The sequence below is a fragment of the Oreochromis aureus genome, linkage group 12 (genome assembly GCF_013358895.1).
Source record: "Oreochromis aureus strain Israel breed Guangdong linkage group 12, ZZ_aureus, whole genome shotgun sequence".
In the NCBI taxonomy this organism is placed as follows: Eukaryota; Metazoa; Chordata; class Actinopteri; order Cichliformes; family Cichlidae; genus Oreochromis; species Oreochromis aureus.
In genome coordinates, this window is record NC_052953.1 from 1,125,618 (window position 1) to 1,148,118 (window position 22,501).

The following is a 22,501-nucleotide window of genomic DNA, read 5'->3' on the forward strand; positions in this document are numbered from 1 at the left end:
ATTGGCTCCCCGTGTGTTTCAGGATCGAGTTTAAAGTTCTTTTATTGGTTTTTAAATGTCTTAATGGTCTTGGGCCTTCTTATCTTTCAGATCTGCTTTTACCATATGAACCCTCGCGGACCCTGAGGTCCTCTGGTACTGGCCTTTTGATTGTCCCTAAAGTCAGGACACATACTCACGGAGAGGCAGCTTTTCAGTGGTATGGTCCTCGACTGTGGAACAGCCTGCCGGAGGAGCTCAGGGCCACAGAGAACGTTCATGTTTTTAAAAACAGGCTCAAGACCCACCTTTTTAATTTAGCTTTTAACTAACGTTTATTTATTTAATGCTTATTTATTCTATCCTGTTATTCTATTTATATTATTAATTTAGTTTTACCTAATACCTATTGATTGTATTCTTATTCATTTTTTATCTTCTTACTCTGTTTATACTTATATTTATATTGTATCCCACTCTTATTTATTTTATCTTTTTATCCTGTTTATATTCTTATTAGGTCATATCTCCAGTGTTTCCTCGGAGGGGGCTCTCTGCACCGGGGCTGTGATCGACCGTGGCTGCTGGGGCTCTGTGGGTCCTCTCAGCCTGGCTGGGGGCTTCTTTGCCTCCCTCCTGCTGTGTGCCCAGCCTGGAGGCTGCGGTCTGTGACCGGCTCCCGGTGCAGACGGCTCCCTGTGATAGTGTTTCCTCACTTGGCTAATGCGTACCCAGCCCAATTTTACTCTTTAGGTGTGTGTGTATGTATGTGTGTGTGTGTGTGGGGGGATGTGTATCATGACCGCTTCTGTTAATGACAGTGCAGGGGAATGAGTGGGAGGGTGGGGTGGGGTGCTTTTAACCATGTAAAGCACTTTGTGCTACAGTTTGTATGAAAAGTGCTTTATAAATAAAGATTGATTGATTGATTGATTTTAAAAAGCAGTTAAAAACTTTTCTGTTCAAACAAGCCTTTTGTTGATCTACGTATTTTATATTCTTTACATTATTTTCATTTGATCTTTTACATTGTGTATAATGTCTGTTGATTGTATTGTTTATTTTAATATTTGTGTACAGCGCTTTGTGGCTGCCTGTCTGTGAAAAGCACTTAATAAATAAACTTTACTTACTTTAGTTGTCCGCACAAAGCATAAAAAACAATATATACAGTGTTATCTTCATTTTAGATTTCAAAAAGTATTTGCGGCTCCCAGTGTTTTCTTTTGCGTGGAAACCGGGTCCAAGTGGCTCTTTGGGTGTTAAAGGTTGCAGACCCCTGAACTAGTGTCAGTCATTATGCAAATGTCCTGTTTATAAGGTTGAAACCTGCAGTCAGCTGAGACTGAAGAGGTCACCTGATGATGATGAAACGTTTCTCCCACTAAAAACATCCAGATGAACAGAATCATCCTTTTGGGACTAGTGGCCATAGTCAAAGAAGGTAACAGTACAGCTACCTGCATGTGGGAGAGGGTTCGTACACCTGGAGGTCCACTGGAGACTCCGCCCCCTCACTCTCTGAGTCAGCCAGTTCTGTCTCCGCTCAGTTTCCATGAGAAGCATTGGTGTGTGGTGTCATTGATCAACAGCTTCATATGCATTCATAGAGTTTGGTAGATCTCCTCAGCCAGTCCTTGCCAAGGGTTCCTGTTAAGGTCTCCATCAGCTCAGAGCTGGATTTCATCTTTCAGGCTGTCTTTGTCATGGTTTCTGTAGTCGGATAGTTCTCATTAACCTTAAAATTCAGCTGATCCTCTTTCAGGGTCTCCGTTACACCATCACCCTCGTCACTCATACGGCTGTGTTTCTGTTCCCAGTCAAAGTGAGGGCGTTCTCCTTGAACCAGGAGCTGAGGCCAGCTAATCGCAGCGTCTACCTGACATTTAAGGTAAGCAGGAAGTCGTCCCGTGTAGTAGCAGAAGGGGGCAGTGATATGTTCTGATGGGTTCCATAATATCTTACCCCCTCCCTCCCGCCAGGACCCGGACCATACAACAGTGGACATTGTGGAGATGGTCGATGTGAACAATGGAATCCCATCTCTGCAAAACCCCTTTAAGATCCCCGTCAACCCAAAGTAAGAAATAAGAGTGTAAAGCAAACGACGCACAGCTGCATGGTCGTGTATCTAAGGTCATGTCTGTGATTCCAGGTTGGGCATTTGGTCCATTGAAGCTTCTTACTCCAATGATTTCACCACAACAGCAACCACCGACTTTGAAGTTAGAGAATACGGTACATTATAATATCATGAGGCAAACTGCTGGTGCTGATCGAGGGTAAAACACACATCATTAACAGCTTTCACCCTGCATCAGTTCTTCCCAGTTTCTCCATCCAAGTGGAACCAGAAGCAAATTACATCAGTCACAATTTATTCACCAATTTCAACTTCAAGGTTTCAGCCAGGTGAATAAACATTTCAGCACCATTTATAAACTTTCAAATAATTTAAAGCTGCCAGTTACACACGAGTGGTATTTTTACCTGTCCCAGGTATCTCCACGGCCCTCCGGTGGCTGATGGTGACGTGTTTCTGCGCTACGGCTATGTTAGTGGGAAAAGTCCTCCAGTTATCATCCCAAACTCAATCATCAGAGAAAGTGTAAGAGACATGAACAAACACAAGGACAGTTGTTATTATTATTATTAATGCTGATTAATGTTGACATTATTGTTATTCGAACCATTTCACTCGTGCTCCAGCTGTTTTATGCTACAGAAACCATCCAGATATCCGAATGTTCAGCTTTTTCAGGATGACTGACGTATTACTTTGACTTTTTGTAACTTTTATAGTTGTTTTTTCAATATTTAGACTGTTATGGATTTCTTTTATCAGGCAAGTTTTCCAATAACCAAAACCAAAACAGATGTTTTGAAGTTGCAGACGGTCCATTTTAACTCAGAACTGTGTGATGTGTGCGAGACCTGCCGTGGTATTCACCTCGCACACTACTCACTTGATCTGAATGCTGGAGGATGTCACAAATCTTACAGGTCTCCAAACAGGTACTGAAGCAAAAACAACAAACGAACTTCATCTCCATGTGGAGGTGGAAATGCTCGATGTGGTCTCTTAAAAAGGCGTGATCGTAGAGTCAGGTTCTTTGTCCAGCTGCTTCACTGTGCTGGTGTTTTTTAAGAATCATCTTACATTTCAGAATGTTGATTTGAACTTTGGCGTTTTGGGGCCAAGACTACAGAAACTCTGTGTTTGCTGCATCTGCACCTGAACCACTTAATCCCACCGACAGTCGATGAGGTCAGTGCTTCTAACTTTGGGCCTTTTCTAGGATGCTACCTGCATAAAGAGAAGCCGACGTCATTCTAGTGGTGTTAGGTTATTGACAATCCTCCTCCAGGTGATTCTCATCATGTAACTGATATCTGTTGTGTTTCTTTGACAGCGGTGTCTGTGTGTGTCTCTTTCAGTTGTCCTCAGCGGGTGACGTGGATGTGAATGTTAATATGCAGAAGGTTCTGTCTGAATACAATGGACCAAAAGACCTCAACAGCCTGCTGGGGAAGTACCTGTACATAGCTGTACTGGTGGAAGAGAGCACAGGTGAGCATGGATCACTGCTCTTAGCCCGAGTCTTTAAAATACTTAAATATTTACTTTGTGGGGCGGATTTTGTCTCTCAGGTGGTATTACTCAGGAGACCGAGTTTGCTGCTGTGAAGTTTGTCAAATCACCTTACAGCCTGAGCCTGGTGTCCACGCCCCCCTTCCTCAAACCTGGACTTCCTTATAACATCCAGGTGTGTGTCATAGAAGCTCTTTATGTTTAACGTGTGGTTCAGGTGACCGTCGCTCAGTTTGAAGCCTTTTTGAGGGATTGTGCAATGCCGTGTTCAGACCAAGTTTCATGTCGTGGTCCTCGCACGAATACAGTCGCTGTGTTTTTGAAGCACTTCACATCCCACAAATACTTTCCCATTATAGCCAATGGGAGCGGGAGCAGTATTAGTGATAGCTGCAGTCGTTTCACAGGGTTTTCAGAACCAGGAAGTCTTTGACTACGCTTACTTTTTTCTGAATCCTCTTCTTCTTTGCTATGCTGAGGTTATCTTCCATTTGTGAGCATCCATAGTGTCCCAGGCTGTGGACAGGCATCAGCACCACAGCGTCAAAGTCATTTTTCACCAAAGCTCAAACAGTTTCTGAAAATACTAGTTAGAAAATGACCCAACTAAAAATATTGATACGAAACTCACAGAACAGACTAAACAATATATGAAAGGACACAGAGGGCCGTCTAATAATGAAGAAAAACACAAGAATCCAATAATTCCAAACTGTGGGTCAGAGACCGACAGTGTTGGGGAGTAACGGAATACATGTACCGCCGTTACGTATTCAGAATACAAAATATGAGTAACTGTATTCCGTTACAGTTACCGTTTAAAAAGGTGGTATTCAGAATACAGTTACTTTGTTGAAATAAATGGAATACACGGCGGTACTTCCCTGTTTCAAATTTTCGCGGGTCAGGATTGTTTGGGTTTGTTTGACAGCTACGTAATGTTGTTCCAGGCGGCAGCGTTACGGTTGCCATGGTTACAGGGTGACGCTCTCTCTCTCTGCGTGTTTCCTGGGTGAGAGAGCGCTTTTTTGTTGTTGTTGTTGTGCTAAGCTAAAAGGCAGAATGCTACAGGCATGGCCCTAAAGAATGTAGCCTGATGGGCAGTGTAGTCCGTGCTGCAGCGAGAATGGACTACCATACACGTTATGTGTCTGTGAGCGAGGGAGGGAGAGAAAGGAAAAGTCCGAGCTGTCACGGAGCAAAAACGGGAGCTGGAAGCATGTAAATATAATAATAACCACAGCAGCCAAGAAGAGTGCCTGACGAGCCCAGCTGTAAGTAAGCTATTAAGACTCAACTGTACACTGTGTTCGTGTTTTCCTCCGGAAAAAATAAGTTCCGTTGGAGCAGCCTTTCAACGCCTCTCTCTGTCTCTCGCTAGCAAAGTGACCCAGACAACAAAGTAAAGCTAGTTTTCGGCTACCAGCCCGACACGAACCCACCGTATTAGCCAGAGGTCCCTTTACTACGGTTCAGAGCCGCGGACCTTCAGTAACAGTAATAAATCACAGCAATAGTACATTCACGTAGTTGTAAACAGCATGATAATATATTAAGTAATCCAAAGTATTCAGAATACGTTACTCTCATTGAGTAACGTAACGGAATACGTTACAGAATACATTTTGGGGCATGTATTCAGTATTCTGTAGTGGAATACATTTTAAAAGTAACCTTCCCAACACTGGACACCGATGACCACATCAGTCTGGCTGCCCAGATGCTGCCCACGCCTGTTCATCCATTTCAGTTTAACCCTTTCATGCATGAATTATGACAGCCTTAATCAGGATTTTTTTTCCTAAGTATTTTTATTCATCTTTGAACTTCATTTTTTTTAAACATGTACTTTTCAGAGTTTTTTACATGTCCACTTAGGTGGACAACATACATGTCAGTGGGTGGCAGGTATGGAGTGACATCATTAGTGTCCAGTGTAGTGGTTTATGTGCAAGTATACCATCAACACTGACACAAATACAAGAACACGGCCTTTCAATAACTGTCCACTGTAGTGACCACTATGTGTGAAACGGTTAATTCAGTTTTATTCATATAGTGCCAAATGGTAACAACAGTGCTTCATACTGTAAGGTAAAGACTCAACAATAATACAGAGAAAACCCAACAATCAGATGAGACCCTTTGAGTAAATGCTTGGTGACAGTGGGAAGGAAAAACTCCCTTTTAACAGGAAGAACACATTTTCTTAGGTGTGATTCCTCCCAGAGATGCAGATCCCTGTCAGGAAGGACATCCACTGTGAAACCTCTGCTGAACCACACAGGTGGAGCTACCTGCTGTAGTGATTCCTGTGGCAAAGGAGCAGCTGAAAGCAGCTTTACTGAAGAACAGTCATGAGCCTTACCATTATCCATCCATCCATCCATCCATCCATCAGTCTGTCCGTCCAACCGTCCATCCATCCATCCATTCATCAGTCTAACCGTCCGTCCATCCATCCGTCCGTCTGTCCATCCATCCGTCCGTCCGTCCATCCATCCATCCGTCTATCCGTCCGTCCGTCCAACCATCCATCCATCCATCCATCCATCCATCCATCTTCTTCTGGCCGGGTCACAGGGGCAGCAGCCCAAGGAGAGAAGCCTCCCTCTCCCCAGTCACCTGCTCCAGCTTGTCCGGGGGAACACCAAGGCGTTCCCAGGCCAGCCAAGAGATATAATCTTTCCAGTGTGTCCTCGGGGCCTTCTCCTGGTGGGACATGCTCAGAACACCTCACCCAGAAGGCATCCTTGTCAGATGCCCAAACCACCTCAACTGGCTCCTTTTGATATGGAGGAGCAGCAGCTGTACTCTGAGCCCCTCCCAGATGGCTGAAATCCTCACCCTATCTCTAAGGGAGAGGCCAGCCACCCTTCAGAGGAAGCTCATTTCCGCTGCTTGTATTCGCGATCTCGTTCTTTCTGTCACAAGACATGAGCCTTACATGAGTTTCAAACACATCTTTCACTGGGAACTTTGGTCCTAACCTGTAATTCCAGTCCCCTTTTTCCCCTGGATTCTGCTGGACGTTACATTTTTAACCTTTTGCGCTTGGTTGTCTTTGGGAAGCATATTGACCTGGAGATGGTGAATTATATCAGATTTAACAAACAGATGATAGCAAAGACACATTGCTGCGATGGCACCTACTTCACAGAAGGATCATATGACATCTTTCATTATGTTGAAGATACCAGCAACAGAAATGTCTATACACTCGAATAACTAGCACTCAAGAAGAGACGTTGCTGCAGCTTCTTCTTCTTTTAGAAGTGGCCACAGAGGATCATCCACCTCCTCCCATCCCAGCATCCTTCTCTGCACATGTCCTACATCCATGAATCTTCTCTGAGACAGCTGCAACTAACACAAATACATCTCGCAAACACTCCTCAAGTTTAAAGCAGTTTGTCCATTTTTGCTGTTTCACTGTGTCTCTACAGGTGCAGGTGAAGGATCACCTGGACAAGCCAGTGAGAGGTGTTCAGGTCAGTCTGGTGGAGAATCAGCTGTTCAGACAGGGGAGGGACCCCGAGGCCATGTCCTGCAGCGACAGCTCCACCAGCGAATCAAACGGCCTCGCTTTCTTCATCTGCAACACACCTGGTGATGGAGTCAGGGCTGTTCTCAAGGTGGGCGGTGCAGGTGCTTTAGATGTGTGTGTCTCAGGGACAGGTAAAACTCGCCGTGCTGGATTTGTGAGCATGTGATCATGTGACTGTGTGACAACGACCAAAGAAAGAAGACAGGAAGTGTTACTCAGATCTGTCTCCTGTGTGCTTCTTTAGTTTGTTTTTTACGTGTTGTTTCCTTGTTTTCTTATTTTTGTTTACTGTTTATTTATTTTGTTTGTATTTCGTTGTTTACTTTTTTCCATCTTGTCTGCCTGACTGCTTCTTTACTCGTTGTTCTTTATTTGTCTTTTAAATTTTAACTTCGTGTCATGATGGTGTGTACTTATTGTTTAGTTGTGTACTTGTTGCTAACATCTCCCCTTGTTGTTGTTGACAGTTTCAGACGGATGACTCCACCCTCCCAGCAGCCAGTCAGAGCAGTCTGACTCTGACAGCGGTCGCTTATTACTCGCCAAACCAACGTTATCTCTACATCGACGCCCCGCTGATGGGCCCCGGCCTCCAGGTGGGACGACCAGCACGTCTCAGCGTGTACTCAGCCACGCCCTCCTACATTCCCATCACAACCATCAGCTACCTGGTGAGGAGAAGCTGCCACACGATGCTGCGTTTCCTGTTTGTATTATTTCTCACAACATCGTGCCGCGGTCCCTCAGGTGATCTCTAAAGGGAAGGTGGTGGATTTCGGCAGCCAGAAATTTCTCTCCAACGCTGACAGCAAACAGAGCCTGAGCTTTCAGGTGACGCCCGCCATGGTGCCGTCCATCAGGCTGCTGGTCTACTACATCCTGTTCGGAGAGGGGACGTCCGAGCTGGTGGCCGACTCCGTGTGGCTGGACGTCGAAGACAGATGCATCAGCGGGCTCCAGGTACAACAACACACAACAGCCTATGGTTTGTTGCTCCAGAGTCGGGTGTAATGATGTGTTCAAACGGACGTCGAGGAAGGTAAACACGCCTGGAATCAGACCGACCCACGAAACAATGACAAACAACATCAGAAACATGAGAGACACAAGGTTTCAGGTGGGCAGGGAGGTGCTGCAGGTGTGAAATGGGGGTAGGGCTTTTACCATCTTTGTATCTAACAGGAACCAAAAACCCAAGAAGAGCCGAAGCTCAGCATAACTGGACCTGTAATCCAAGAGTCGAACCTCGGGATGACCTAAAGCTAATAGACCAGTGCAAGCCTAATCCTGGGTGCAATCCTGAGACCAGTTTGCATGCTGTGAGACCACACAGCATGGACATCAGTGTGGTGTGAAGCGAGATCGATCAACTGTAGACCAGACAACAAACGACGGAGGCCCAGAAAAGTACAATCAAACGATGAGTTTATTGACAACGGAGAACAACCGTCAGCATATGGCTTATTTGCTCTGACAAAAATACACTGAGTTCTGGTTTTATAGCATAGAGGATCACACCCCCACATACACGTCAATACAGGTCAAAAATACATTATGTCCAGTCATTGTTTACAGACAAGGGTACATCTTGTACATCTCTAATAACTATAAACAGACATATAACTTCTCTCTTTGATAACACCTTCCTTTTAAGGTAATAACTTCAAGCTTCAGGGTCTCTAAGGGCTAATAATGGACCCTCGTCCTCAATCACTAAGTAGACTAAATTGGCGCAGGTCTCAAATAAGAAGCAGAAGACACTTGGGCCTTCGCTCAGGCCTGCTACTAGATTTATGTGTATTGTAAGCATGCATGCAATTAACCTGCTATGTTCTCATCTTCCGTCAACATGTATCACCTGGACACTCTCACCAGTGAAGCTTAAAACCCTCTTGGATAGAACATCAACTCTAAACATGCACAGTTATGCATTGTGTATAGAATGAACTCAACCTGTGAATAGAATGAATGTGATGACAAACATATTCAATGCAATATGAACCCTGTAAACAATATTACTGATAAAATAATACTGTAGAACATGTTATTAATGCATTTATCATAAGGCAGATTATATGGCAGCAATAAAAGAATCTCTAAATCCCAACATTCCCTCTTTTGACATTCCATCAAGGAATGTCACCACACTTCATGTTGTATCACTCCCTGCCCCACTCTAGGGGTTCTAAGTTCATCTGGTAGATGCCCTCAACCCAGCCAGGGTTAGGAACCCTCGCCATTACTTTTACCAACAATCCTCTGACACAAGGAATGATACAACAACTAGCGATGACCAGTATTCCCAAAAGTACAGTCAAAGAAAACATCACTGACATAGCCACACCTTTCCATTGTCCAAACACAGATGTCATCCAGGGACGCCAGCAGATTTTCGATACCTGAGTGTTCATGCATAGTTTTAGACAAAGTTTTCAAGCCCTCCAGAGCTCGGGTTACTGAGCCATCTGGGGCAGTATTATTGGGGATAAAAGTGCAGCACATGTCTCCGAATATGGCGCACACACCTCCCTTCTCATGTTAAGGGCCATTCGATTTCCCATCAGCAAACTCGGACCCAATTGTTCTGCGAACCCCATCATGGCATCCCTGGTTAGGTTAGAGAGTCTCAGCAGATTCCAATGAACATAGTTACTTTCAAATTCTACCACTATCAGATTTACCAGCTTGTACTCATCTGGAACTCTCCTGGGCACTCCAATAGAGTCTAGGTTGGAGAGTTTAACCTAGGGTCATATGCATGTGTACCCTGGGTCCCTCTTTCGGCCAAAATATGTCTCTTACCTCTGGCGGCTAAGGTACGTGTGTTGTGTTGTGGAATAGCCTTTACCTGCCTAACTGAAGCACAGGCAACACAGTCAGATACATGTTGTTCTCTAGCATTTTGAGCCACCCAATCAAGCCAGAGGTTACTGTCCTTGAAACCGGTGGCACGCTTTATCAAATCCTTAGGCTTCAGTCTAGAGTAATCTGTCGTCAGAAGTAATCTCTCTTTTGGTTCCTGTTCCTTTTGAGCTACTGTTCTCGAAGTTACCATCTGATCAGTCAGAATGGTGATTAAGGTTTCTGCGAACGGCTTAGACTTTGCATCAACTAAATTTACCCTAAGCATATCATGGGGTGATTGCAGACCCATACATCATATGCTCTCCAGCTACTACTAGCTCCTGTACACTTAATGACGTCACACAAATCAAACATGAATGAGCTGGTAGACCCTTTAACATAATTCAACTCTATGCCATTATTCATGCTGAGACACTCATCACCTTTACCTGACACCTCTCGCGCTTTTGTCGTTTTTACCGATCCCATTGGCAAGTACAGTCTCAGGAAGTGCTGGGCTGGACTGGCCTCCGTGTTCAGACAAGTGGTCCGGAGTGCCCTGCAAAATATAACCAATAAACAACACAGCCATCATTAATATCATTGCATACAATAAACATGTAGTTGTAAGGAACATTCTAATCAGTTTTCTCATTACGTGTCTCTGATTCGTGTGTTTGCATCATGTTATATAAACTTTATATCCTGGAATGAAACTCCCCTGCTTTTGTGGAGTCCTCAACTTGTCACCGCTCCTTTCTGCTGGCGTGGCGACCTTCTGCGCTGCTCCTCTTCTCTCTTGGCCTCCCAGGTAGACTACTGGTTGGCCCGTTGCACAGGTGAGAGGATTTATTTTGCCTCTGCTCGTTACCACCTGTGTTGGGTGTAGAGGGGTTTTCCTCTACCAACCTCTCATGTGCTGGTACACACTGCGACCAATGATACCAGGTATCGCCTTTCCCTTTTAGTTGACCTGCTGTAGTTGTTCTGGCAACGACCTCATAAGGACCCGTCCAGCGTGGCTCCTTTCACTGCTGGAGCTCCTCGTGGGCTCAAATTCAGTTCCTTGTTTGCAGACTATAGCATAGCCTGCTTTCGATCCTTCTTCATCACGATGACAGCAGCCATCTCTGAACCAATCCTCAGCTCCAGGGATAGGTTCTGCTTTTAAATCTTCCCTGACTTTCCCTTCAACTTCTGCTTTCTTAGTACAATCATGAGGTTCTCCTGATCCCATTAAATCTGCCATATTGATTCCTTCACGTGTAAATGTCAGATTTGGAGCATCTAAAACTTTACTCAGTCTCTGTTGTGCTAATGATGTCATAGTCGAACGCCTGCGAGTTCACATATGCCACCACACTATGTGTAGTCAGAACTTTTAGTGGGTGTTCTCTCACTACATGTGCTGTTTTCTATATTATTTTGGCAACCCCTGCTGCATGCTGTGCGCATGTAGGGTGCCTTGCTTCTGTTGGACTCCACCTTATGCTGACATATACATAAGTACCTGTCTTTCTTTATTCAATCATCTTCCGGGGTGAGAGACCTCTGCACAGCTCAGACGCCAGTTGCAAGAGCTCTCTAACATTAGAATCATCAGCTGTGACCTATATGGTGTTATTTCGGTACTTTACACGTCACACAGGCTTGAACGTTGTTTATATGGGGAGTTCCTCTTTTTTGTGTCTATATCTATTAATATGCCTTGTGCACTAAAACTTCCTGTTTTTCAATCTGGCTGAGCTCTTGTTTGTAAGTCAAAGGTGGCCTTGCTCTACAAGCCTTCATTATTAAAGTACATAAAACAAGATAATGAGCAGATACACATTAAAAATATTTCTTTTATTCCTAACACCAGTCCCCCTTTTTCATTTTTCACTTGAGAAATGAACTAATTCCTAATTTATTACATTAAGTTTACTTCAATACAATTCAATTGAATTTTATTTATATAGCGCTAAATCACAACAAAAATTGGCTCCAGGCGCTTCATAGATACAGAGAAAAACCCAACAATCATATGACCCCCTATGAGCAAGCACTTTGGCAACAGTGGGGAGGAAAAACTCCCTTTTAACAGGAAGAAACCTCCAGCAGAACCAGGCTCAGGTACGGGCAGCCATCTGCTGCGACCGCTTGGCGTGAGCTAACAGAGGCTTTGAAGAGAGAGACCTAATATTTAATAATCCACATTTCACTGTTTTAATCTTCGGTTCAGATGTGGATTCTGTATTGTTCTTGCTTTGTTACTATTGATGTTTAAGTTGTTTATTGCTAGATTTGGTTTGTTGTTGTCTGTTTGGGAGCTGACATAGTCTCTATGGATAAGGGTCTTTGGCAGGGTAGCATCAGGAGAGAAGCTCCAGAGAGGCATGTTCCCTGTTAAAGCTAAAATATAACAAAAGAGATTATGCTAAACAAACAAAACCTTTCAATTCCCCAACCCTATCTGTCTCCTCAACGGGTTGTATGTTTTCAATGTTTAAAATAAATCAAACAAATAACTTAAGCTGTGTGACAGCACCTTGCGTTTACGCCAGGCTGTGAGCTGCCCTAAATCTACTTGCTACACCCCCTTTTCACCTAGTTTAATTTTTTAATCCTAGTTTAAACTATTCCTGACTTCCCTCAGTGCACACTGTAAAGTGTAAAAGATACAATTAGCTTTCTCCTGGTAAAAGGTCCTACATTATTTTCTCGACCTTTGGAAACATCCTCTCATCGAGTTAACCCATTTCATTTTTCAAACTTAGGCCTGATTTCTTCGCCCCTTTAACGGGTAGCGCATATCCGGTCTGAACACTGTGTTTGGGCAATTTACGAATTGTTGCAGGATTTCTATGTTATGTAAAGTTCCTCTCATCCCTTTTATGCTTCCATTATAACCTATGTCTAACAAGCTTTTGATCTTCTTTGTAATATAAACAACTAGGTGTATTTGTGCTCTGTTTTTCTCCTTTCTCTGGTTGGTTCCGTTCGATCTCAGGCTTCCAGGATTCTTGCCACCCCTGTGGTTGCTGTGGTCCTGAAATCTTCTCCTGTAAAGGATAGAAAACAAAAAGCCTCTCTCTGCTACACCTCACTAATCTACTATATTCATCTAAGGTTCCTTTAATCATTCAAAGTTGTTTCACCATATCATGTTCTGGGCTCTGTCCTTTATATTAACTTTACTTAATCTCCATGCCCTTCATGTGTGTGAGCAACACTGTTAGCCTTGTTAAACACACCCAGGGTAAGATATAAACCATCACCATCTGAGCATAAAAACAGATCAAAAAGAACATGAAAATAACAATTTCTGCCTCAATTTTACCATATCTAAATGATCAAAAACCCCAAACGTCATAAAACGATCCTAAAACCCATTTCAAATTAAACCTTAAATCCTGTAACTCCCCCCTTTTGTGACACATCTTATGTGTTACAAACTCAAAATCCTTCACTCGAGCTTAGGAGATTAAAAGAATTAGCTGTTAGCTGATGGTTGATGTCCGGTGGCTCAAACCCTGCCCGCACCTTCATCTTCTGTGTGTCTGAGCCCAGGACAGAACAGCCTCTCATCACTAGAGAAGTTAATACTTCAAAATACCTGAGAGAAACAGAAGTCTCTGTGCTGGATAACCGCACTGGAAGTGAAAAACCAGGGCCCCCTCCTGAATCTGGACCCCAGAGTAGAGGTTGGTGGACAGGGCTGAATTCAGAGGGCCGAGCACAGCCGGAAGAAATAACAGGAATGCGCTGCCATGTCCCCATCTCTGTGGACCGCCACCCACAGGGACAGGCTGGGTGGAAGGTGTGTTGACCCTCAGCATTACAGATGTGGTTATTGGGATGTGGAATGTGACCTCGCTGGTCAGGAGGGAGGGTGTCTGGAGAGGTAATTTGTATATCTCATCTGGCCTTGGAGCACATCGTGATCCCAGAGGAGAAGCTGGAAAGTGTCTGTAGAGCGGAGGATGCCTGGAGTACCCGCTTATCCAAAGTCATCATGGCTGTCTTTGGATAAGCGTGAGAAAACTGATGGATAGTTAGGACTTCTTAAACACCAGAAAAGGTTCTGTGTCAGTGTTGTCGGGTATGTTTGTGCACTTCCTGTAAGCTTCTGGTCAGAACATCGAATATCGCTGTGACTGATATCCTTTGTGTGCGTGTGTGTGTGTGTGTGGTAGACTGACATGTCTCTGGGTAAGCAGTACTACAAGCCCAAGGAACAACTCCAGCTGGATGTGAGGGCCAATCAGGATGGCCTGGTGGCTCTGTCTGCTGTCGACGCCGCCATCTTTACCCTACGACCCAACTACCAAGACCCCGTTTCCATGGTAACGCCAAAATCATCCCGTTTTATCCGAGGCAGTTTGCTTTTGTTTGTTATTAAAAACGTACACAACAACAAACTGATGGCCCTGACTTTAAAGGACGATATTTCAGTTTCCACGTGTTGACAGCTGACAGGATGAACTTTGACCCGCAGGTTCTTCGTCACATCGAGCAGAGCGACCTGGGCTGCGGTGGAGGCGGCGGTAAAGACAGCGCAGATGTTTTCCGTCTGGCCGGCCTCACCTTCATCACCAACGCCAACACGGCCCCCTCGACCAGCAGTACGTCAGTCAGTAAATGAGTGAAGGGAGACGCTGTGGTTAAAGTGCTGCACGGCTCACTCGTGCTTTGGTTATGTTGTTTCAGATGAGGCGTGTACAGCTGTCGTGCGTGCAAAGCGAGCTCTGACCGAAGAGGAGAAAAAAGAGAAAGGTGAGACTGCAGCAGCATGTTTCCTTTCGGTTCCATGTTGTCCCGTCAGTCTGCTCATTTGAGCATCACGTTGGTTGGTGTGACTCAAACACAAAGCATAATCACACTCCTCAGAGAATACATGACAAACATTGTGTCTGATTAAAGTTTGACTGCCCTGCGTCAGCCTGGCGACCTGTCCAGGGTGGACCCCGCCTCTCACAGTGCGTTAGCTGTGATAGGCTCCACCCACTGACAAGGATAAGCAGAAATCTCTGACATTTCACTTCTTCACATCCAACAACTGACCAGTGACCCGTCTAGGATTAGTCCAGACGTATCCATCCAACCATCCATCCATTTTCTTCCGCTTATCCGGGGCCGGGTCATGGGGGCAGCAACCTAAGGAAAGAAGCCCAGACCTCCCTCTCCCCAGCCACAAACTCCAGCTTGTCTGGGGGAACACCAAGGCGTTCCCAGGCCTGCCGAGAGATATAATCTCTCCAGCGTGTCCTGGGTCTGCCCCGGGACCTCACCCAGGGGGCATCCTTGTCAGATGCCCGAACCACCTCAGCTGGCTCTACTTTGAGCCCCTCCCGGATGGCTGAACTTCTCACCCTATCTCTAAGGGAGAGCAACCGTTCTGAGGAAGCTCATTTCCGCCGCTTGTATCCGCGATCTTGTTCTTTCTGTCACTACCCACAGCTCGTGACCATAGGTGAGGGTAGGGACGTAGATCGACCAGTAAATTGAGAGCCTTGTTTTCACACTCAGCTCCCTCTTCACCACGACGGACCAGTACAGCATCCACATCATTGCAGCCACAGCACCAACCTTTTGCAGCACCAAAAGAGCAGATGAACTGTAATGGCAAAAAGTCAACAACCCCCCACCCCCACCCCCCCAAAATATATGAACCTAAACTACATCCTGAACCCTACATGTAGCTCTCAAGAGGTTAAAGTGTCCATGTTGTCATTTACAGTGGCTTGCAAAAGTATTTGGCCCCTTGAACTTTCCCACATTTTGTCACATTACAGCCACAAACATGAATCAATGTTATTGGAATTCCAGGTGAAAGACCAATACAAAGTGGTGTACACGTGAGAAGTGGAACGAAAATCATACATGATTCCAAACATTTTTTACAAATAAATAACTGCAAAGTGGGCTGTGCGTAATTATTCAGCCCCCTTTGGTCTGAGTGCAGTCAGTTGCCCATAGACGTTGCCTGATGAGTGCTAATGACTAAATAGAGTGCACCTGTGTGTAATCTAATGTCAATACAAATACAGCTGCTCTGTGACGGCCTCAGAGGTTGTCTAAGAGAATATTGGGAGCAACAACACCATGAAGTCCAAAGAACACACCAGACAGGTCAGGGATAAAGTTATTGAGAAATTTAAAGCAGGCTTAGGCTACAAAAGATTTCCCAAGCCTTGAACATCCCACGGAGCTCTGTTCAAGCCATCATTCAGAAATGGAAGGAGTATGGCACAACTGTAAACCTACCAAGACAAGGCCGCCCACCTAAACTCACAGGCCGAACAAGGAGAGCGCTGATCAGAAATGCAGCCAAGAGGCCCATGGTGACTCTGGACGAGCTGCAGAGATCTACAGCTCAGGTGGGGAATCTGTCCATAGGACAACTATTAGTCGTGCACTGCACAAAGTTGGCCTTTATGGAAGAGTGGCAAGAAGAAAGCCATTGTTAACAGGAAACCATAAGAAGTCCCGTTTGCAGTTTGCCACAAGCCATGTGGGGACACAGCAAACATGTGGAAGAAGGTGCTCTGGTCAGATGAGACCAAAATGCAAAACGCTATGTGTGGCAGAAAACTACCACTGCACATCACTCTGAACACACCATCCCCACTGTCAGATATGGTGGTGGCAGCATCATGCTCTGGGGGTGCTTCTCTTCAGCAGGGACAGGGAAGCTGGTCAGAGTTGATGGGAAGATGGATGGAGCCAAATACAGGGCAATCTTGGAAGAAAACCTCTTGGAGTCTGCAAAGACTTGAGACTGGGGCGGAGGTTCACCTTCCAGCAGGACAACCACCCTAAACATAAAGCCAGGGCAACAATGGAACGGTTTAAAACAAAACATATCCATGTGTTAGAATGGCCCAGTCAAAGTCCAGATCTAAATCCAATCCAGAATCTGTGGCAAGATCTGAAAACTGCTGTTCACAAACGCTGTCCATCTAATCTGACTGAGCTGGAGCTGTTCTGCAAAGAAGAATGGGCAAGGATTTCAGTCTGTAGATGTGCAAAGCTGGTAGAGACAGACCCTAAAAGACTGGCAGCTGTAACTGCAGCAAAAGGTGGTTCTACAAAGTATTGACTCAGGGGCTGAATAATTACGCACACCCACTTTGCAGTTATTTATTTGTAAAAAATGTTTGGAATCATGTATGATTTTCATTCCACTTCTCACGTGTACACCACTTTGTATTGGTCTTTCACCTGGAATTCCAATAAAACTGATTCATGTTTGTGGCTGTAATGTGACAAAATGTGGAAACGTTCAAGGGGGCCGAATACTTTTGCAAGCCACTGTAGCTCATGTAACCCATCCTATCCTGATCAGTAGACAAAGCCACTGTGCAGCACCCAGTGACCACCATTTACATATATGTGTGTGTGTAATTTAGCTGAATTGAATTTAAGAGTCTAAGATTTTCAGGGCCGAGTACAATAACCTCAGTTTGATCTGAATTAAGAAGCAGAAAGTTAGCGGCCATCCAGGTCTTTATGTCTTTAAGACATTCCTGCAGTTTAACTAATTGGTGTGTGTTACCTGGCTTCATGGATAGATAGAGCTGCGTGTCATCAGCATAGCAGTGAAAATTTATGCTATGTCTTCTAATGATGCTGCCTAAGGGAAGCATGTATTAAGTAAACAGAATTGGTCCTAGCACTGAACCCTGTGGAACACCATAATTAACTTCAGTGTGTGATGAGGACTCTCCATTTACATGTACAAATTGGAGTCTATTAGATAGATATGAGTTTAACACACACACACCTTCACCTGTGTGTTTTGCTGACATGTTTGTAATGATGGGGGATAAATCAGTGGTCGATGTAAAGTAAAGTGTGTCCTTCTGTCTGTCCAGCGGCAAGATATGGTAACTTCAACTGGTGCTGTGAAAATGGGATGAAGCGTGCTCCAACGTATAGAACCTGCCTTGAAGAAGCTAAGGTATTTGTCCACAAGAACAGGAATGTCTTCAAACATGAGAGAGGAAGAGAAGCCTGCGTAAAGGCCTACCAAGAATGCTGTGAGCATCTCCTGAGGAGCCTCGGCCAAGGCAGCGTCATTGCACGTAATGGTCAGTGTGGACTTTTCTGTTTACAGCATCACACTCTGATGATACCGACGTAACAACAGGAGCTCATTTCTGTGCTATTACAATCCACTGCTGCTCCACCTGTTCAGCACATATTTATTTCATAGCTGAATTACCTGTTAGCAGCTCCTGTATGCTGATACAGACAGCTGTTCTCTGACTGGTTTATAGAGTTTATTATGATGTCAGAGCAGGTGTAAGTCAGTCTGTGTTGCACTCTTGTTTGTGTACAGAAATGGGTGCAGACTTTGACCTCGCTCCTTCTCTGGTGCGGAGCTACTTTCCAGAGAGCTGGATGTGGGAGGTGCAGCGCATCAGGTGACACAAATCAAACACACCTCAGGAAGAAAATCGATTAAAGTGGACCTACTCTGCTCAGTCCCAGCTCCGTAGTTCTGTTCTCTACCAGAGCAGCTTTGCATGATTCACAGTTAGAAATAATGCTTATTTATCTGATACTAGGCCTCAGTGCAACCCTCAGTCCATCCTGTCTGAAACAAGCTGTTTTAGCTCCACCCCCCTTCAAACTAATGCTCTTCTGATTGGCTGCCTCATAAACACGGCTGTACTACTAAAAGGTGGGGCTTCCGAGATGACCATCTGAGCTTTCAAAGTGATGCAGCTCAGCAGGAAACATTCTTCTAAGACAACTCCATTCCTTTTTTTCCACTTATCCAACTCGGGGTCACAGAGGGGGTGGAGCCTATCCCAGCTGTTATAGAGCAAGAGGCAGGGTAAACCCTGGACAGGTCAGCGGTCTGTTTCATGGCTAACATAGAGAGGGAAACAACCACTCACACCTTCAGTCAGTTTTAAATTACCAGTAAATCTAATGTGTGTGGGAGGAAGCAGGCATGAGGAGAACATGCAGACTCCACACAGAGAGTGGATTCAAACCAGGACGTCTTACAGGTGACAGCACTGAATGCATTGAATCTGCACTGCCAGTCAGTAGTTTGGACACACCTTCTCATTTAATGGGCTTTCTTTATTTGTACTACTTTCCAAATAGTAGATACAAACTGAAGACATCTGGGATTATGTAGCAGCAGCTCAGATTAGAGCCCAGATAGATGCCACACAGAGCTCCAGTAGCAGACACATCTCTGCATGTTCAGAGCAGACTGTGTGAATCAGGCCTTTATGGTCAAACAGCTGCTGAGAAACCACGACTAAGGAAAAGCAACAAGTAGAAGAGATTTGTTTGGGCCAAGAAACACAAGGAGTGGACATCAGACCATCTGTGCTTTGGTCTGATGAGTCCACATCTGAGATCTTTGGTTCCACCTGCTGTGTCTTTGGGCAGAAAAGGTGAACGATGGTCTCTACATGGTCCCAACAATGATGGCAGCCTTAATGCTCTAGGCGCCACAGCTGGTTAGAGATCCGCCTCCCTGTCTTTAGGGACTGTTGTGACTGTCCTTGTATTTCCTGTCTTTAGTTCAGGGCGGCTGGTGGTCAGCAGGACTCTGCCGGACTCTCTCACCACGTGGCAGATAAAGGCCGTCGGCATGTTCAAGAACGGCGAGTTTCTTTCATTTACTCGTCTGTAACAGCTTTTTTGCCTTGCTCTTCAGTTTTCTGCCCCTCAGTATGCAGGGATAAATAAAGTCGGATGGTTCCCGTTTGTCCGACAGGTATGTGCGTGGCAGATCCCGTCCAGGTGTCGGTCAGTCTGCTGCTCAGCGTGGACATCCCGCTGCCCTATCAGGTGGTCAGAGGAGAGCAGCTGGAGCTGAAGGGCTCCGTGTACAACCAGCAGCTCGACCGCGTTAGGGTACACAACACACATCACCCAACCACATATCCCATGATCCTCTGCCATGCATCCATGTAAGCTGTGGCTTCACTGATGAAGAATCTTGGTTCTGTCCGTACTCACCCTCAGTTCTGCGTGACGCTGACAGTCGGCCCAGCGATCTGCCTGCTCAAGTCTCAGCCTGTGATTGGGCAGGAAGGGCTTCGCTCTACAGCATGCAGATGGAACAACATACCAGGAAAAGGGGTGGAACCAGTGACCTTCACCCTACTGGGTCTGGAGCCTGGAGAGCACACCCTGACCTTCACCCTGAAAACACCCTACAGACGGGCAGACATCGTGGAGAAGAAGCTGCGAGTGGTGGTACGTACCTGCACAAAGATCAGGATAACCTGCTAAAGACATATTATTGGTCAGATATTTAAAATGAATGTAACACTGGACTGTCTCAGGAGTATGAAAGTGAACAGAAACACAGATGCTAATAATCACATTAGCAGAGCCACGCTCTCGCCAACCTGCTGCTAACAGCGTTTCCAGCCTAAAGACTGAAACCAGACCGCTGCCTGTAAAATGATGCTAACCTCGGGTGTGTTTCCAGCCTGAAGGAGTGAGGCGGGAGGTGAGCTCTGGAGGAAGACTCGACCCACAGGGAGTGTATGGTGCGTAGGCTCTGCTCTGTGAAGCTCTGCTCCACCTAAAGTTTTTGCTGATGTCAGTCTGTCTCGGGCTGTTTGTGGCCCTGCAGGCTCAGAGAAGAGGACAGTGGAGCTGAAGAACCAAGTGCCGATCAACATGGTTCCCAACACGGATGTGGAGAGGATGCTGACGATCAATGGTAACAAGTGGAACGCATTTCTCGCTGCAGAGCTGCATGTCAAACAAAATCATGTTTGTTCTGTGTACCAGGCGAGGTGCTGGGGGAAGTCCTGTCAGTGGCGCACAACCCCGAAGGCTTCCGGCAGCTCATCAACCTGCCGGTTGGATCAGCGGAGGTGGAGCTTGGTGGCCTCCTCCCCCTCATCCAGCTGTTTCAGTACCTGGAAACATCGGGCAGCTGGAACGTGCTGGGAGAAGACATCCAGAAGAGCGCAGCTAACATGAAGAGGAAGATCAGGGAGGGTGAGGAGGCACTGAAGAGGCCCCGATGGTAGCACAGAGGGTTAACAGTTCATTTACTGTGTGTGTTTGTGTTTGTGTGTGTGTGTGTGTGTAGGCCTCGTCAGCATCAGTTCATTCAGACTTGGAGACTCAAGCTACAGCATGTGGAGGAATAGAGAGCCCAGCACCTGGTAGGTCAACATCAAAGCCTCGGCAGCAGTGTCCTCCTCACCTGTCTGCAGGTGAGACAGAATGGACCTGTAGTTTTATGAGACGGTGGTCAGCCATCTGACAGGATCACACTTGTAATGGAGTATTTGAATTTAACAGCATAGCTTCCGTCTAAAGTAAAAGAAACACATGAACACATTCAGGTGAGATGTTTTGCTGTAGTAAAGCCCAGACTGGCTTTTATCAAACGTGAGCGTGTGGATCTGCACGGGTTCCTCCTTGTGCTTTTGGCGCCATCTGCTGGTTGGTTCTGAGAATTAGAGATAGCACGATACCACTTTTTAATGTCCGATACCGATATCATAAATTTGGATATCTGCCGATACCGATATGAATCCGATATAGCGTATTTTGTCAATAAAACTGTTTTTTATAAATATCTTGCTGCATTTTGTATAAGTTCATACTCAAGTTTTAAAAAACAAGAGACTGAAGCTACTCTGTTATACCTGTATGCAAAAAATACACTGCACCCAAAACATTTTATAGTTCAGCAACACTGATCAATCTAATAAATTTAAACCTGCTCCATCCTCCCTATTCTGGTATTTTAAAGAGTACTTAGTGGAAATACTAAGCAACCTAACTAATAGGGTTGCAAACTCCCAGCAAAAATATTAGGGAACCACCCCCCGCCCTTAATCGATGTAATCAACTTTAATTTAATGCAAGTGTAAGACAAATGCACAGAAATCAATTATTTTTCTACAATAATTAAATAGATTCAACATCTTTCTTCAACAGAATTGCAGACTGCACAGATACCTTCCCAACGGAAAAAGTACTATAGCTTACTAGGGTATATTAGACCTAACAGTTACTATATACAGTAATGGACTTCTATACATTTAATCAGATGGGCACTTTTATTGTAAGATTCAGATATTTATTCAAAGTTTCTAAATTACATAACAAAGAAAAGTATTTCTTTGTGCCCCCCTCTCCCTGTTAATGCCCTACCTGGCCCCCTGGCAAAACTTTGCTAGACCCGCCCCTGCACAGTTACCAGCTGTCAGCTACATAGAAAAGGATCCTGGTGTTATTTGTCTCTCAGAAACAGCTCATAACTTCAACTCATTCATGTCACCTAAAAGGTAAACCTGTTTCTCCATCACCTGTTCAGCTCTGATGACTCAGTAAGGACATCTCCTGGTTTCATCTTCATGTTTCCCTCTCACCAGATAACCAAACCGATATCATGACCAGCAGCTTTACAGCTGTGGCTCCAGCAAACATCAGCTGATACTAGAAATTAATATTAAATAAATTCTATCAACAGCTGCTCACACTTAAACGTGCTGCTGTTGTTTATCCGCTGGTCTGCTCTTTCTAGCGCAAAGTGGGCGATAAACAAACAA

General features: G+C 45.1%; 1 protein-coding gene across 2 annotated transcripts in view; it reads left to right on the plus strand.

Annotated features, from left to right (window-relative positions):
• c5 (complement component 5) overlaps positions 1-22,501 on the plus strand; it is a 65,575-nt gene that overhangs the window by 32,506 nt on the left and 10,568 nt on the right. For both annotated transcript variants that reach the window (XM_039620451.1, XM_039620452.1), the window contains 22 exons: positions 1,800-1,870; positions 1,962-2,059; positions 2,135-2,217; positions 2,301-2,391; positions 2,479-2,587; positions 3,418-3,550; positions 3,631-3,746; positions 7,018-7,206; positions 7,586-7,789; positions 7,866-8,078; positions 14,138-14,287; positions 14,440-14,566; positions 14,652-14,717; positions 17,819-18,034; positions 18,286-18,370; positions 19,494-19,576; positions 19,690-19,829; positions 19,941-20,174; positions 20,413-20,473; positions 20,560-20,649; positions 20,721-20,933; positions 21,028-21,103. In XM_039620451.1, the coding sequence (XP_039476385.1) occupies positions 1,800-1,870; positions 1,962-2,059; positions 2,135-2,217; positions 2,301-2,391; positions 2,479-2,587; positions 3,418-3,550; positions 3,631-3,746; positions 7,018-7,206; positions 7,586-7,789; positions 7,866-8,078; positions 14,138-14,287; positions 14,440-14,566; positions 14,652-14,717; positions 17,819-18,034; positions 18,286-18,370; positions 19,494-19,576; positions 19,690-19,829; positions 19,941-20,174; positions 20,413-20,473; positions 20,560-20,649; positions 20,721-20,933; positions 21,028-21,103 (2,848 nt within the window). The remainder of the gene's footprint in view (positions 1-1,799; positions 1,871-1,961; positions 2,060-2,134; positions 2,218-2,300; positions 2,392-2,478; positions 2,588-3,417; positions 3,551-3,630; positions 3,747-7,017; positions 7,207-7,585; positions 7,790-7,865; positions 8,079-14,137; positions 14,288-14,439; positions 14,567-14,651; positions 14,718-17,818; positions 18,035-18,285; positions 18,371-19,493; positions 19,577-19,689; positions 19,830-19,940; positions 20,175-20,412; positions 20,474-20,559; positions 20,650-20,720; positions 20,934-21,027; positions 21,104-22,501) is intronic.